Source organism: Micropterus salmoides, unplaced genomic scaffold, assembly GCF_014851395.1.
Source record: "Micropterus salmoides isolate LMB-PRFRI ecotype aquatic unplaced genomic scaffold, ASM1485139v1 Ms_hic_scaffold_6, whole genome shotgun sequence".
NCBI classification, from domain to species: Eukaryota; Metazoa; Chordata; class Actinopteri; order Centrarchiformes; family Centrarchidae; genus Micropterus; species Micropterus salmoides.
The window spans coordinates 5,692,219-5,706,685 of record NW_024044348.1 but is presented as its reverse complement, the minus strand read 5'-3'; the positions used below and the strand labels follow the sequence as shown (position 1 = coordinate 5,706,685).

General features: G+C 41.1%; 2 protein-coding genes across 3 annotated transcripts in view; one reads left to right on the top strand and one right to left on the bottom strand.

The window, feature by feature from the left end:
- The first annotated feature begins 2,966 nt into the window (after window positions 1-2,966).
- LOC119890087 (mucin-17-like) lies at window positions 2,967-14,437 on the top strand. Of its 2 annotated transcripts, XM_038701126.1 has the most exons (4): window positions 2,967-3,208; window positions 3,602-3,642; window positions 6,691-8,890; window positions 11,857-12,166. In XM_038701126.1, exons 3-4 carry the CDS (start codon window positions 6,700-6,702, stop codon window positions 12,033-12,035), a joined length of 2,370 nt encoding a protein of 789 aa, XP_038557054.1. In that variant the 5' UTR covers window positions 2,967-3,208; window positions 3,602-3,642; window positions 6,691-6,699; the 3' UTR covers window positions 12,036-12,166. The 2 variants fall into 2 exon arrangements, with proteins under 2 accessions (XP_038557054.1, XP_038557053.1); XM_038701125.1 differs by having other exon boundaries at window positions 2,968-3,208; window positions 6,691-14,437.
- The window catches only part of LOC119890088 (lymphocyte-specific protein 1-like), a 29,984-nt gene continuing 20,664 nt past the window's right edge, over window positions 5,148-14,467 (bottom strand). Inside the window, exon 14 of the mRNA XM_038701127.1 lies at window positions 5,148-5,464. Coding sequence (XP_038557055.1) covers window positions 5,439-5,464 — 26 coding nt within the window. The 3' untranslated portion in view covers window positions 5,148-5,438. The remainder of the gene's footprint in view (window positions 5,465-14,467) is intronic.

Here is a 14,467-nt window from a genome sequence, read left to right as displayed (position 1 = left end):
AACAGTCACAAAGGACATTTTACTGCTTTGAGTACTTTTACTGAGTACATTTTCCTGATTATACTAACATAATTTAACTTAAATAACATTTTCAATTCAAGACTTTTACTTTTAACGGAGCACTTTACAGTGTGGCATGAGTGCTAATAAGTAAAGTATCTAAATACTTCCTTCAACACCACATCCAACCCCGTCTCCTAGAAATTAGGTAAGTACTATAGTGTTTGGCAACAGCAAATACTTTGTGTGAGTAACATAATTCAATCTGACTTGTGTTTTTGAAGAAAATGTTTGTAATAAACATACCTGCAGAGTTGCAAAATGCTTATACTGAACAAAATTGCAAAATGTTAAATGACAGTGTATTTCTTTTTCCCCCTAAAATATCCACTCAAGAAATATAATATCTGCTCATAGCAAAAAAGTATGATTCATTCTTATGGTTATGGTTATGTTTACACACTCATAGCACTTGGTAAATGTTAAGGGAAGATGGTGGTCCTGGTTTAATATTGAAAAACTCAACATTGTCTTGAAGCATGAGACAGGACATTTAACCAAAACCATAGTGTTTCTGTTGCCTAAAACTACTAATATGTCTCTGGTGTCTCTGGGATTGACCATTCATAGTAAGTGGTAAAATTTGGCTGGAAAGGCTTTGCTCTTTGAGGGCGCTCTTAATGAATCCAAGAGAGCTAATCCCCATCAATAGACATAAACATTAGATACATCAGTAGTGTGATGGTGGGAAGTGTCAGGTCATTATAGCCAAGCTGTTAAGTGAAATAGAAAATCTCCATTCGGAAATTGGTTAAACAGCCAACTATCCGGAGTTGAGTTCTCATCCCTATCTGCAACTATCAGACGGTCCTGTTCATATTAAGACCAAACCAGAGGTAAAGGACTGTGAATATTGCACTTAAATAACTTAACTTCAATAACTTAAACTCAAAACTGTGGAGATGACCGTGGACTTCAGGAGGAGCCCCCCACTCTGCCCCCCATCACCATAATCAACAGCCCTGTGTCTGCTGTGGAATCCTTCAGGTTTCTGGGATCCACTATATCCCAGGACCTGAAGTAGGAGCCCAACACTGACACCATCATCAAGAAGGCCCACCAGAGGATGTACTTCCTGCGTCAGCTCAGGAAGCTCAACCTGCCCAAGGAGCTGCTGATCCAGTTCTACACAGCCATCATCCAGTCTGTCCTCTGCACCTCCATCACTATCTGGTTTGGATCTTCCACCAAAAAGGACAGGAGCAGACTAAAACGGACAGTCAGGACTGCAGAAAAAATAATCGGTGCCAACCTGCCCTCCATTCAGGACTTATACATTTCCAGAGTCAGGAAACGGGCAGGAAACATCACTGCAGATCCATCTCACCCCGGACACAACCTGTTCCAGCTCCTCCCCTCTGGTAGGCGCTACAGAGCACTGTACGCCAAAACCAACAGACTCAGGAACAGTTTCTTCCCACAAGCCATCACTCTGATGAACAGCTGATTTCTGACTCACAGTGTCAGGAACAATTCATGTGCAATAACCCAGTAACTCTGTCTCTAATCAGCACCTGTTCACTGGTTTCCACCTATTATTTATTTATTCACCATTCTATTTCAGTGCTGTTCATACTATGTTCATACTATGTCATATTGTATATACTGTATACCAATACACCTACCTCAGGTCATAAGGTCATAGGTCTTATTTATTTTTTCCAGCATCCTTTGCACTATGTTCCATCACACTGTGTACATGTGTACATTTATGTGTACCTGTATATCATATCCACCTTCAACATGTACATAATGAGAATAGTTTACTCTTGCATCCTTTGCACTCTGATCACTGCATTATTTGTCAATATGTCTATATTGTTTTGTTCATAGTGTGTATATTAGTGTTGTCTACTCTGTAGTTTGTGTCTGATTTTATTGTATAAGTAAGCACATCGTGAGCAATGTACAATCCTGAGTCAAATTCCTTGTATGTGTACACATACCTGGCAATAAAACTGATTCTGAAATTCACCAGGTGGCCAAAAACACGATCCCTAATGAATGCTAATGTTGCTAATTGTTTGCTAACACGATGTAACCTACAACTACTTTGTAAGCTGGTGGCAGGGTAGTGTTTGTTTCTCTATAAGCTTATTTTAGCTAGTGGCAAAAATCAATCCATGGGGCATTTAAGATACTGTTCACCAACAGCTAGGGAACCTGCCAACAGTTTAGTGGAAGGGCCTCAAATGGGATCTGGTGCCAACCCAGATCCCTCCCTCAAAGTGCATAAATTCATCCCTGCTCACTTACTGGAGTGCTGCTGCTGACTGCTGCACAATACTGTCATCGGTGGTCGGAGGCTTTAGTGCAACAACACTGATTGTCAGTGATCATCACTGCTTTTTGCTTTTGCACCAGCAATAGAGATAGCAAATACAATGTTGAGTTTTATAGTTTCATTCAAATACAGATGACAGAATATACAAAAGCTACAGATATACATACAATTGAAATGCTGCCTGTCTCCTGCCAATGCAAGCAGAACAGTGCAAATCAGGGAGTATGATAAATCTAGTAGTAACACATGTTCTAGGAATAAAAAGACATTTGCAAATCATTCTTTCTGTAGGTATGCCAGTATAGTAGAGTATTTATGTAGACCAGGAATCCAAAATATGGTCAAAATAAAGTGAATCAAACCTGAGAGAAATCCTGCTTAATGTTTTTGTAGAATCCTTAAAGACTCCTCTTTTTGTAAACTGATATCACTGTTTTTGAAGGCCTGAACAAGTTGAGAGGCTGAATGATTATTTATAGGTAAGGATGTAATGGTAAACAACAATTTAATAAGGGCCGGGTTAAAAAACAGTAAACCCACCCTTGTTGATGTCACATAAAGGATCATATCCTGCTCACAAACCCGTGGTCTGCTGAGCTGACAAGAACAACCACCTAACCTCAGGTGGAGGTGTCTGCTGACCGCCTGCAGGGGCTGCACCTCAGCCATCTCAGGTGGCCTGGGAAACCCCCATCTGCCCCTGCAGCACACACTGAAAGCAACAGTTATATTTTTGGAGTGGCCACGGGCACTGTGGCTCGCTCCCTAAGGCTTCAGTTCACTTCAGGATGAGTCGGCCATGTGGCACTCTGAGCCGGGATTAACAAGCAGAGAGCAGTTTGTCCCGACAGCCGCTCGCCAAAGGTAAACCAGTCAAACTCAGTGTCTGTTGATTGACAAGCTGGTGGTACCGCAGCGTGGTCCTGACCTGTTAGCCAGGTGCTAACCTGCAGACGGTGCTTAGGATTTGATAGAATCACATGCACGATCTTAAATGCATGATGCATATCAGACATCCATGAGAGGAAGAGCTTGCAGTGCAGTTTTTACTATGTTGTATGTTTCTGCACAATTTTGTGCCATGATAGATAAATATAAGCATGAGTCAGCAAACTCACACAGCAAAATCTGCACACCTCCACATTGATTATACTTTGATTCTTTTCTTGGACTTTATCTCCACCTTTAATTGTAAATGGTAAATGAATGAATTGTCTCTGTCTCCCTTCTTACACTGAAGTATTGTTTACTTTGCAGCCTCTCCAGTAAAACACTAGCAACACCTATTTCCACTTCAGGTAAGTGTTGCTCAGATTTATAATGTGGCAACCTGATAATTAAAGAAGAGCTTTCCCTCCAGTTTGTTCAATAGAGCACTTTAAAGCATGATAGATTGAGGTCATGGTACAGTTTTATCGCAAAGCTAATCTTATACTTTCCCCTTTTGAGCTGCTCCAATGGAAGCCTCTCAGATATCCAACCCCAGAACCTTAAAAGGGGGACTTCTCATGTATCAGCAGGCCTCCTTGTCACTGTGAGTGCCGGAGTCACTTTGACAACAGAGATTCATGTTAACTCATTTGCTCAAAAGCAGCCAAACATCCCAGTGTTTATATTTCAAGAAATGGACAACAGGTATTTCTATGCTGCAGCTTCTATACTTGAAACGTTCAAGTCAGAGGTAGTTAAACTTGCAGAAAATATCCAATTGGGTATATTTATCTAGCTTCTCTCAGACCAAACTGGTGGTAACATGACTGTTACGACCCCTGACATTAATGAAAATTTAAGATAATCATTGGTCTGAAACACAAGGCTAATCTCACAGTCAGAGCAGCTCTGAGAGGATTTGGGCCTCGGATTGATTTCCAGTAGACTGAGGCTGTTTGTGTGAGTGCAGGACAGCAGGCAGCAGGTGCTTGGCGTCAGGATGTTTGCTCTTATTTCCCTTCGTCTAAAATTAGGCGGTGGACCTTTTCTAGTGTCACCCAAAGATACTCCAGTATTCACACAGAAAGGAAACAATTCAACTCATGTTGCCCCTCGAGCCAACCAAGTAACATTATATCATACAGTAAACAAAACTATCATAAAATGTTAGAATAATTTGAATTTTAATTATCTTTTGAGATATTCTGTAAGCTTCCATACAATATGTGGGTCAAAATTCAACCGTCTTTACAGTTTCCCACATTTGCTGTCTTCAAGCATCTTTGTCTTATATAATCTGGGTGCAGAGGAATGTATAGACCTTCCTCTTATCGCTTGGTTGTGATGACAATGACAAAGGAATTAGGGACCCAATTTACTGCTATGTTATGTTATGAACATTAGCTAAATGCTTCCACTCCCTTCTCCCTGCGTGAACCTGCTCCACCTCCTGTATGTGTCAATCACCTTTGGGTTTACTTTTATTTCCTGCAGAGGTCGTTTTTAAATCCGACAGTCTCCTTGAGAGACTATTTTCATAAGTAGTTTGTCATCATTTCAAAGTAGCCTTGCCATAAGCAACAGCTTTACATGCCTTTCTATTTCCAATAGTGACGTTTCTTGTAGCCATGCAGCATCTTCAGGACCCAATTAAAAGTTTTAAAACCTGCTAATGAGCCTGTTGTCATAAGAGCTCATAGTTTTCTAAAGCCAGCTGCAGACGTGTCTCAGAGCCATTAGCATGTGTTAAATCAGTGCAGTGGGTAAGCAGCTGAATACACTATACTGGGAACAGGGTAGAAGACCACCTGCACAGTAAATGACAAGGGAAGGCGAACTTAAACAGCTAATGTACTGAGGAATCCAACACCGGTGTAATTGAAGTTATTTTATTGTCTAAAAAGATTTACTACTGCTGAAATACCTTGAGATTATTATTTGCAGGATAAAAGGAAATACTTGTCCAGTATAAACAGGAAAAAGACTCAATGTTTGCATCACTGCCTTTTGTAAAATGTCCCGGGAATGTTATCATTACAAAAGAATTTAAATACATTTCCAACCTAAAGCTTGAAATACAAAGAATGGTGAAGCAATAGTGGCTAAAATTTGTGTATCAAAGTATAAAAGATTTATTTCGCAATTCAGACGTCCAGCCTGCGTTTCACAAATCTTCATAGAACTGTCCAGCTGAAAAGGAAGAAAAACAATGTATTATCAGCATGTATACACAGATAATGACCTAAATCAAATATTAATTATGTATATAATTAACAAAAAATAAATAAATTTGCCGAACTGTTAAACATTTACCTTCCGGGTCTATTCTGTATTTGAACAAAACTCCTCAACGTTTCAAATTGCTTACTGATTGAGAATAGAGACCCACTGCAGTTTTCTTAGCAAAATCTAATTTCCGATTTTCGGACCTGCTCATTCCGATTTTGCCCGATTTAAATCCGATCTTTCTAAGAATTATATTTGAGAGCATAGACGAACAACTTCATGGAAACTTCTTCCTGTTTTTATTGGGGATACATTTGTATATATTATGTAAAATAAAAAGAAATCTATTCTAGTAGGTTATTTCACTACGGCAATTCTACTTATTTTAGTGTTTACTCACAAACAACTTTAATCTACTCACCTTGCTTTTCCCTTCAGACATCTCTATGCGTCTGACCTGCTGACATTATTTGTCAACAGTATGTTTTATAAAATCGCCCAAAAACCACAACTCGCATTTTGGATTTTTTTCACTCACGTTATAGTTTTCATAGCAGCAGGTGCGCTGCGTGTGAGGGAGGCTTGTTGGTTAATGTCATTCCCTGTCAAAAAGATCGAGACCAACTTGGTACTGAATGACATTGGCACCAACAGGTGTGTTCACTGTTGCTTTACCTGTTCAGTGCTTGTAAATTATCAGTTGTGTCCACATCTTTTAACATAATACCAGATAACGCATCACTCTGTCTCTCAGTTTCTCTGCAAAATGCTAAAATAGGTCGCCAAATATAGCCTACTGTGGTGACCATTAATATACCTTGTGAGCTTTGTGTCTTCTTTGCACAAATTTGACCGGCAGAGAATTGGATATGTGAGACTGAACGGTCTGGTCAGGGCTGAAAACCGTCTGATTTCGGTCACCGGCCACTCGATTAGTGCATCTCTAATTAAGAAAATCACACCATGCAATCGATATCTGCTCTGAAGTCTTAATCTCTTTATGAGAGATTTTGTTAGATGTTGGCTCTGATTATCTTTGACTCCTTATTAGTAGTGAATACAAATGATGTTCGAAGCATCGATTTTGTATTCAAGCAAATATGATTAAACTAACTTTTACATGACGACTTTTGATGAATACTCTGACTAGTAGATTTCTGTGTCACACACGTGTCTCATCTGTCTTGCAGGAGTTTGAAATGCTGATGGAAGTCAGCTACGGTAACGGGCTGGATTCTGACCTTTCCCAGCAGTATCCTCCACCCTTACTGCCAAAACCAGGCAAAGACAACGCGAGGCTTCAGAAACTCAAGAAGAAGAGAGCCAAGAAAAAAGGCAGCCTCTCTCAGACGCCCGTCCCCTTTCGCTCCTGTTTGTCGCCTGTCAACGAAGCGAGCACAGACCTTGAGCACAGCGACCAGTCCAGCCCAGCAAGGACACCTGATTCAGCCTACAATGCAGAGTCCTCAGTGTCCAATTTCCCGCTTGGCTCCCTCTACGATCAGTCTGCATCTGCATACCCTCATCCTCGGAGCAGCCCCTATGGCCAAACTGGCAGCCTACCCCCTCAATCCTACATATCTCAGATCAGGACGTCTGAAGAACAGGTGGCTCCGCTATATGAGTGTTCCTCTTTTTTATTCGATGACGTGACCCCTTTCATGATGCCACATTTGGCTTCACCACCCCCCTCACCACCTGAGCAGGTTCCAGCACCACCTCTTTCTTCTCCTTTGAGCTTAAACACAACACCGAATTCCCATGGGTCAGTCACAACAGTCCCTCCAGTCGCTGAGTCGCAGTCCAGCACTAAAATATCAACTCACAGCCTGATCCTATCCCCAGCCGCCCCCAACTGTAACACAGGCCCGGCACCTTCTCAAGTTTCAAATGTACCTCCTGTTCCACTGCTGCTCTCAGTTTCAAACACTCAGACACAACCTTTTACACTCAGCCACTGGGAGACAAACGGCAGTTCAAAGGACAACCCTCAGAGCCAGACATCATCTTGGACTGCCAGACCTACCAGTAATGGCAACTTTTTTCCAAGCCAGATGTCCCCTGAGATAACTGCCTCAAAAATATCACTTGTTCAAGCAGTGAAAGAGACAAGGCCTGATGCTGCACAAACCAGGATTTACACATCAAAGGCAAAATTTTATGAGATTGCTAAACCTCCCTCCATCCAGGACCTCACAGTAATAAACCCCACCTACCAGGAAGCATCATTGTCTGCTGAATACGAAGAGAAAACAGCTGTGTCAGTGGTGAAAACTGATCCGAAATCGTCCTGGCCCCACTGTGGAAGACCTAAGACTCCCTCTTGTACACCTGCTCGAGTGTCCACGCCCTTTATTGAAATATCGAAACCTAACCCGCTTTTATTTGCAGCAAGTCCTGCTTTCAACTGCTTCCAAGATTTACAAGCTCCTGCAATTCCCAATGAGGCTTTAAGACACAAATCACTGATTCAAGCTAATGGTATAAGTAAACCTCCAGCTGCCACTGATGAATTGAAGCAGACTGATGTTAATCACATTCCTTCAGTCAAACAAGCCAGCAATTACAAAAAGATAGAGATTCAAAATACACAAAGGAGTAAAATAAATACTGAGCTGTACCCCGGAGAGAATTTAGCATCAAGTATGACAGCACCTGATTCTCCTGTGGTCAAACCAACACTAATAGAAAGTGAAGCTTCATCTTTGCCAAAGGTTCCATCATTTTTCTCCACTGTACCAAAGACCTCAAGTCTCAACCCCACACCAGTGATTTCAATGCAAGCACCACCAAGTCCAAGCCCCCTGTTGTCTACTTATCATCCCCCTGTGGTTGAGGCACGCAAGTCTTTGACGTCACTATTGGAGACTCAAATGTCATTGGGGACTTCAAAGCCCAAATCACGTTCAATGTATTACGGGCTTACTCCGGCTGAGTATGTTGCCTATGGTGGGATTAGGACTATCGCATCGCATCATAGCCCTGTACCCCCCAGCGTCATTGAAACCTCTTCAAATAATACACAGTCAGATGTAGCTGTAGATGGATCACATGTCTCAAAGTCTGATGCAACCAAACAACTCAATGGACATCAAGATCTTCCCTCTTTGGTGGAAGTTTCTACTGCTCACATTTTACAACCTCTGTCAACTCCAATGGATTCTGAGCTTCCAGCTAAACAGAACATCACACATAGAAAAGATGTTCTTGAAGAAAGTCAGTCTGAAGCTCACAGTGTTGGGATACAATCACTTAAAACATCTAGCGTGGACACAATAAAACCTGATCTTTCCCTTGGCTTGGCACAGAAAACAATGCAACAATCCACAAGTGACGTATCCACACCAAAAGCCTCATACTCTGAGGCTCCAATACCAATACCTAAAGCAGGTGAGGTACACACACAAAGTGCGGCACTATTTTCTGTAGAGGCAGCGTTAAAGACTCCATGCCTGAGTGTGAGCAGTGATCTATCAAGTTCTTCCTCACCTTTAGTGAAAGTAGATTCAAATGCAGAAACACAGCATAGCACAAAAGGGATAGATGTCATAGAGAAAGGTGACAATCTTAAGAAAACTCCTACAAAAGGACAATCCAAGGTCACAAAACAAACAGAGATAGCTCTGGCTCAGTCTTACCAAACTGCTAGTGTAGTCAGTCCGTCAACAGCCAATACTCTTAATGTCCAACTCACTGCCAAGCCTGTTAAAGACCTAGCTGACTGTAAAAATCTGGTTGTTCAATCTTGTGCCACAGAGTTAGAGCACAAATTCTCAGAGAATGCCATCATAAATGGTGAGTTCATCCTAGGAAAACAACCAGCCACCAAACTGGTTTCAGAAACACCACTGCCCAGTAAAGTGGCCACAGCAGCAGTTTTACACAAACAAAGGGAAGAGGTTAAACAGCATATCAAAGCGAACAGCGGGTTCACTCTACCCAATAAAACAAACACGGGGAACATTTTGCCTTCTGCAGCTGCTCATACAGAACTTATTCTTGACAAAATACATACTGAGCCTCAATTCTCTAAAGACTCTATCATCACTACCACAGGATCCATTTTGCCACATGAGCCTGTCACAGCATCTGTATGTTTTGCACAGTCCAATATCTGCACAGTATCTGCAGCCATCCAAAGCAAAAAAATAGTACAACAGCTCAGCACAGAAACTAAAATTCTCAGAAATAGTAAAACGATAGACAACAACATCCATTTGCCAGGAGAAGGTATCTCTGCAAAATCTTCTCAAGCACCATGTGTACCAAATACGCCTGCTATTAATATTAACTTAGTGGGCAAATCTACCACAGAAACCAAACTACCTGACCTATCTGCCACTGCAGCTACATCACCCAACCTTTCAAATGTTAAATTCCCTTTAAATATGACCTCCAGTGCACCCACAGTACTAACCAAAACTAGTGAGAATGTACTTCTAAACATGCAGAGTAGCATAGGATCCAGAGGCCAAGTTGTTCAAGGAGCAAATTCAAGCAGAGCTACAGTAGAGGCCACACGCGCACCTCAAACCAGTTTTAACATCCCTGCTAACGATTCAATACTATCGAGCCAAGTTAATACAGAAGCCAAACTCCTCGCTTATAATAATGTTGACACTAACAGAAACAGCAACTCAACAGAATTGCATCCACAACCCACCAATGAAAGAGTAGGCCTATTGACTGGGAAAACACCAACAGAGCATCTTCCCACTATACATATTGGTGGAGAAAACATTCAAACAAAATCTGTTGCTGAAACAAGACCTAACCTTTCAAAAGAAAACACAGTGCTGAACATGTCTAGAAGTGAAACCAAACTGTATAACAAACTGTCTGCAGGATTATCAACTGTCAGTAAATCTTCCACAGGTATGGTCTCACCTAGACAACCAGGAGGTATAGAGGCTACTCAACACATCAGATCTGTTGCAGACCCACCAGTGAGCATTGAACATTATTTTGATAATGTACAGGTTAGAAAAACGTCTGTGCCATCTAGCCCTACCATGAGGCATGTGACAGCAAAAAGCCCTCAGCTGAGATCAGACAGACCTGATAGTCTATCTGCAACAAAGCCAGTCATCGATGCAAAACCTGCTTCTGGCTCTGTTGCTCAAACAAGAATCTACACAAACTCAAAAGCAGATGGGAAACAGATCGTCAACCTTCTTGCTGAGCACAGATCATCTGAGCCATCAGCACCACAAATTACCGCTAAAACCACTGTAAAAGACCAGACAATTATAGTCAACAAATCATTAGCAAGTCCCACTACAAAAACCAAAAAATCTGTAACATCTAATACTGAGACAATGTCCTGTTTTTCAGGTAATGTCATGGCTAATGTATCTAGTATCAGTTTAGAACAGCAAACCATTGCAAGGTCAAGTCAAATCACATCGTCTGGAGATAATGTTCAAACCTCTGTGAATTCACTGAGCTCTCAGAATGGACGTAAACAATTTAGGCAATCTGTCACTGAAACAAAGAAATCTATAGAAACTAATATTCACACTGTAAATCCTCAAACCCTTTCACACACTGATTTAAATAACCATGCAGCAACAGATATTTACCCCCTTGATAAAGCCACCAGAGATGCTAAAGCCCCACTTAGCCCTCATACAGTAACTAAACCTTGGACAGCAACAAGAGCCTCCCCTCTACCCGAGGCAAGAATGTGTAATACCCCTATTCAAACCTATACTCCAACCCTACCCCAGTCCTCTCAAACTCCTGTCTTTTTAAACCATATGACAGAAACAAAACCCTGGTCATTTATTATGAAAGACCAGACAAACTCTCCCCTTATACCTCTTCAGAATAATACACCTTCAAACAATGTTCAGCCCTCTGCTAACTCAATCAAAGAGAATATCTCAAAACCAGGAATCAAACCACCCACAACTAAGGATTATTCAGTCCTAACTAACAATACTGAGGTAAAAGTACATTCCCAAACACACAAGATAAAAACAAATCTAGCAACTAATTCCAGTAGGGAAGGAAAACTCGCCTCACTTAACACTGAAACTAGCTCTCCCATCTATTTTATCGATGCTGTTTTAACCAGTAAACCTATTGTAAAAGCACAACCTCCCATGAAGCAGGTAGAATCACCACCATCCTCAGCCGCTGTAGAAACTAAACTCTCAGATGTAAAAAACGATTTCTCAAAGTCTCCCCCTAATCCGGTCCAGAATTGCTTGCACCTTGGTAATGTTCAGTCATCGACAGAGCCACAAGTAGAGAACATTTTCCCTGCAAAGCCAGAAACAGACACTGTCATGAAACCACCCATAAATAAAGCCGCTGTGATTGACTCTGCCACTCCTGCCTCTCTGCCTCAGGCCTCAGTCTCAATCAAAGCTCCATCCCCAAACAGAGGAACATCACCGCCATCTCAGCAAAAAACTGGACTCAAAGACAAGGACCTTCTGAGGACCAAAACTACAGCTGCACCGACGGAAGCTCCGGCAGTCAAACCCTCCACGAAGTCAGCGACATCAACTGCATCTTCAACTACTGAAAAGAAGATTATGCAGACAGAGACATCCCCTTCATCAAATGAGCCCAAAACAGCCCAGAAACTGAAAGGTCTTAAGGGTAAGCTCAGTGGATGGACACGGCTCAAGAAACACATGGTCATTGAGCCGGAGGAACCTGAATTTCCACAACCAGAGATCAAATCTAAGGTCGATTCTAGTGGCAGCAACGAGACAACAGATCATGGTGGTAGTGATAAGTTGTCAGAAGACCAGTGTGGTAATCAAGAGGCAGTTATGAACAAAGAAGGTCCCAAGGCATTGAAGATGTGGGATGCGCTCCTCTTTCAGATGTTTTCTACCAAAGACCGAATCATGCACCAGATCAACGCCACCAAGAAAGATTCAGACAAGAAAAACGCCTCTAAAGACAGTCAAGCAGAAGTTCCCTCTTTTGTCAATCGGCTGCCGATTTTGCTTTACAGCCCCCGCTTTGATGCCAGGAAGCTCAAAGAGGCGGCAGAGAAGCCGCTCACAAAAATAGCAGCAGTGTTTGAAAGGGGGCTCATTAAACGCAAAGGTCAGGAAGACGAACATAAGGACTTCAACAGAAAAGCTAGAGGATTTGGTTCGACGAAAACTACAGATATGAACTGATGCAATAGTATGTTTGGGGCTGATGAATGATAAGTGATGTGTTCGGTTTCTCTGTTGTGTAATTCATCACGAAACACAATGATGCAGTGATCTCAGGTAGGTGAGGGAGAATCGGAGAAAACGAAGCATACAAAGAGAATCTGGAAGAAAATAGTTTATTTATGGATTTCTGCAGTAAAATAGCTGAAGTTAATTTTATAACTCGTTGCTGCTGTGAGGAGGAAAATTATCCTCGAGGGGAGAAAAAATATATATAAGTGTCATTGATTGCCGCTTTATCAACATCTATTTTACCTGAACAAAAACTTTTGTCATGGTCTTTAAATTTAAACTGCTAAGAAAGCAAAGAATGGTCAAAAATAATAATACAGCGATTATACAGGTGTGACATCTTTGTACTTTTAACAAAATCAAATAAGGATTTGACAAAAAAAAGACAAGGCAAATTAAAAAGCATTATATACTCCGCAACTCTACTTGGTTAGATTTGTTCTTTTTTCATTTAATGATAGATGTAGCGTTGAATGCATGTGCTGTAGATACTTTGATAGATAAAAGATTGTTTCAATTGCCATGCTCTACCTTTTTCTATTTTTCTAAACAAAGTAAGGCCTTTAGTGCGCAGCGCTGGTAGGCAGTTTTTAATCTGTGATAAATAGGGCTTTTACATTCCTGGAACAACAGGGCAGATAGAAGGAAGAAGGAAAACAGAGATCGATGAAATGTGAAGGTGCAGTCAGAACAGATTTAGGTGTCTGTAAGTCACGTATGGATGGAAACGAAGCGGCAGATGTCTGGGCTTTCGATCGGGGCAGGAAACTACAACCACACAGGCTGGTACATCTTGGGCTGGGTTACATGGGCTACGTGGCAATGTCGTGTCTTTTGGTCGGTTGCTCCACTTTGGTCTTGACTGACATGTTTTAACATGTATTAGATGGTAAACTTTATACCAGTCAAACACTAACATGCTAGCATTGTCACAGTGAGACTGTTAACATCAGGTGAAAACTGACTATAATTGATTTTTTTGGTAGTATTTGAGACCATCACTTTATACATTGCCAAGTCCTAATACATCCCAAAATAAAATTCTTGTTTCTTCATATCAGCAATATTGTGTAAAAACTCTTGACTTTTATTATTTTTTAAAGATGTTAAGTACTCCAACGCCCTTTGTCAGTTGGGGAAAGTCTATGAAGATAAACTTTAAAATGTTTGCATATATATGTATAAGGCTGTTTTCCTTAGTTGCAAGAAGTTGGAGAGCCATTGTTTTCATCCGACATTGATGATATGATAACAAAATTTCCAGCCACTATAAGACATAAACATAGTCACTGTTGATGGATAGTAATTTCCTGCTCTGTGGTGGATCTTCTAGGACTTGTGAACACTATTACTGAGTTTAGATTGTAACTAGGATGTAGAAGAGAAGACCAATGAATGATGATGATGTTGATGATGATGATGATAAGACCTGCTGTAGGAGGACTAAAGAAGAATATGTTAGATGATGAGTGTGATGTTTCACAGCTTCGGAGGATTTTGCTGCTGCCGTAGCAGATATAAGCATGTTGATGTATTTTGACCCTTTTTGTCTCTGTATTGGGTTTTGGAAATTGTTGTTTTCCCTAAGATGACCATCGTGACGTGGAATTTATTGTAGGTGAGGGGGACTTTACCCCTGTAAGCTAACCATAGCCCCATTTATTACACTGACGCTTAAACTATAAAATGTTTTTGTTTACTGCGTGATTCTCAAAAATGCATAAATTTGAATGTGAAACTCTTGTATTGCCTCATTTTTCATCACAAT

What these genes read in the sequence shown, in the direction of transcription:
- LOC119890087 (XM_038701125.1), top strand. Translation starts at nt 6,700, where the DNA reads ATGCTGATGGAAGTCAGCTACGGTAACGGGCTGGATTCTGACCTTTCC.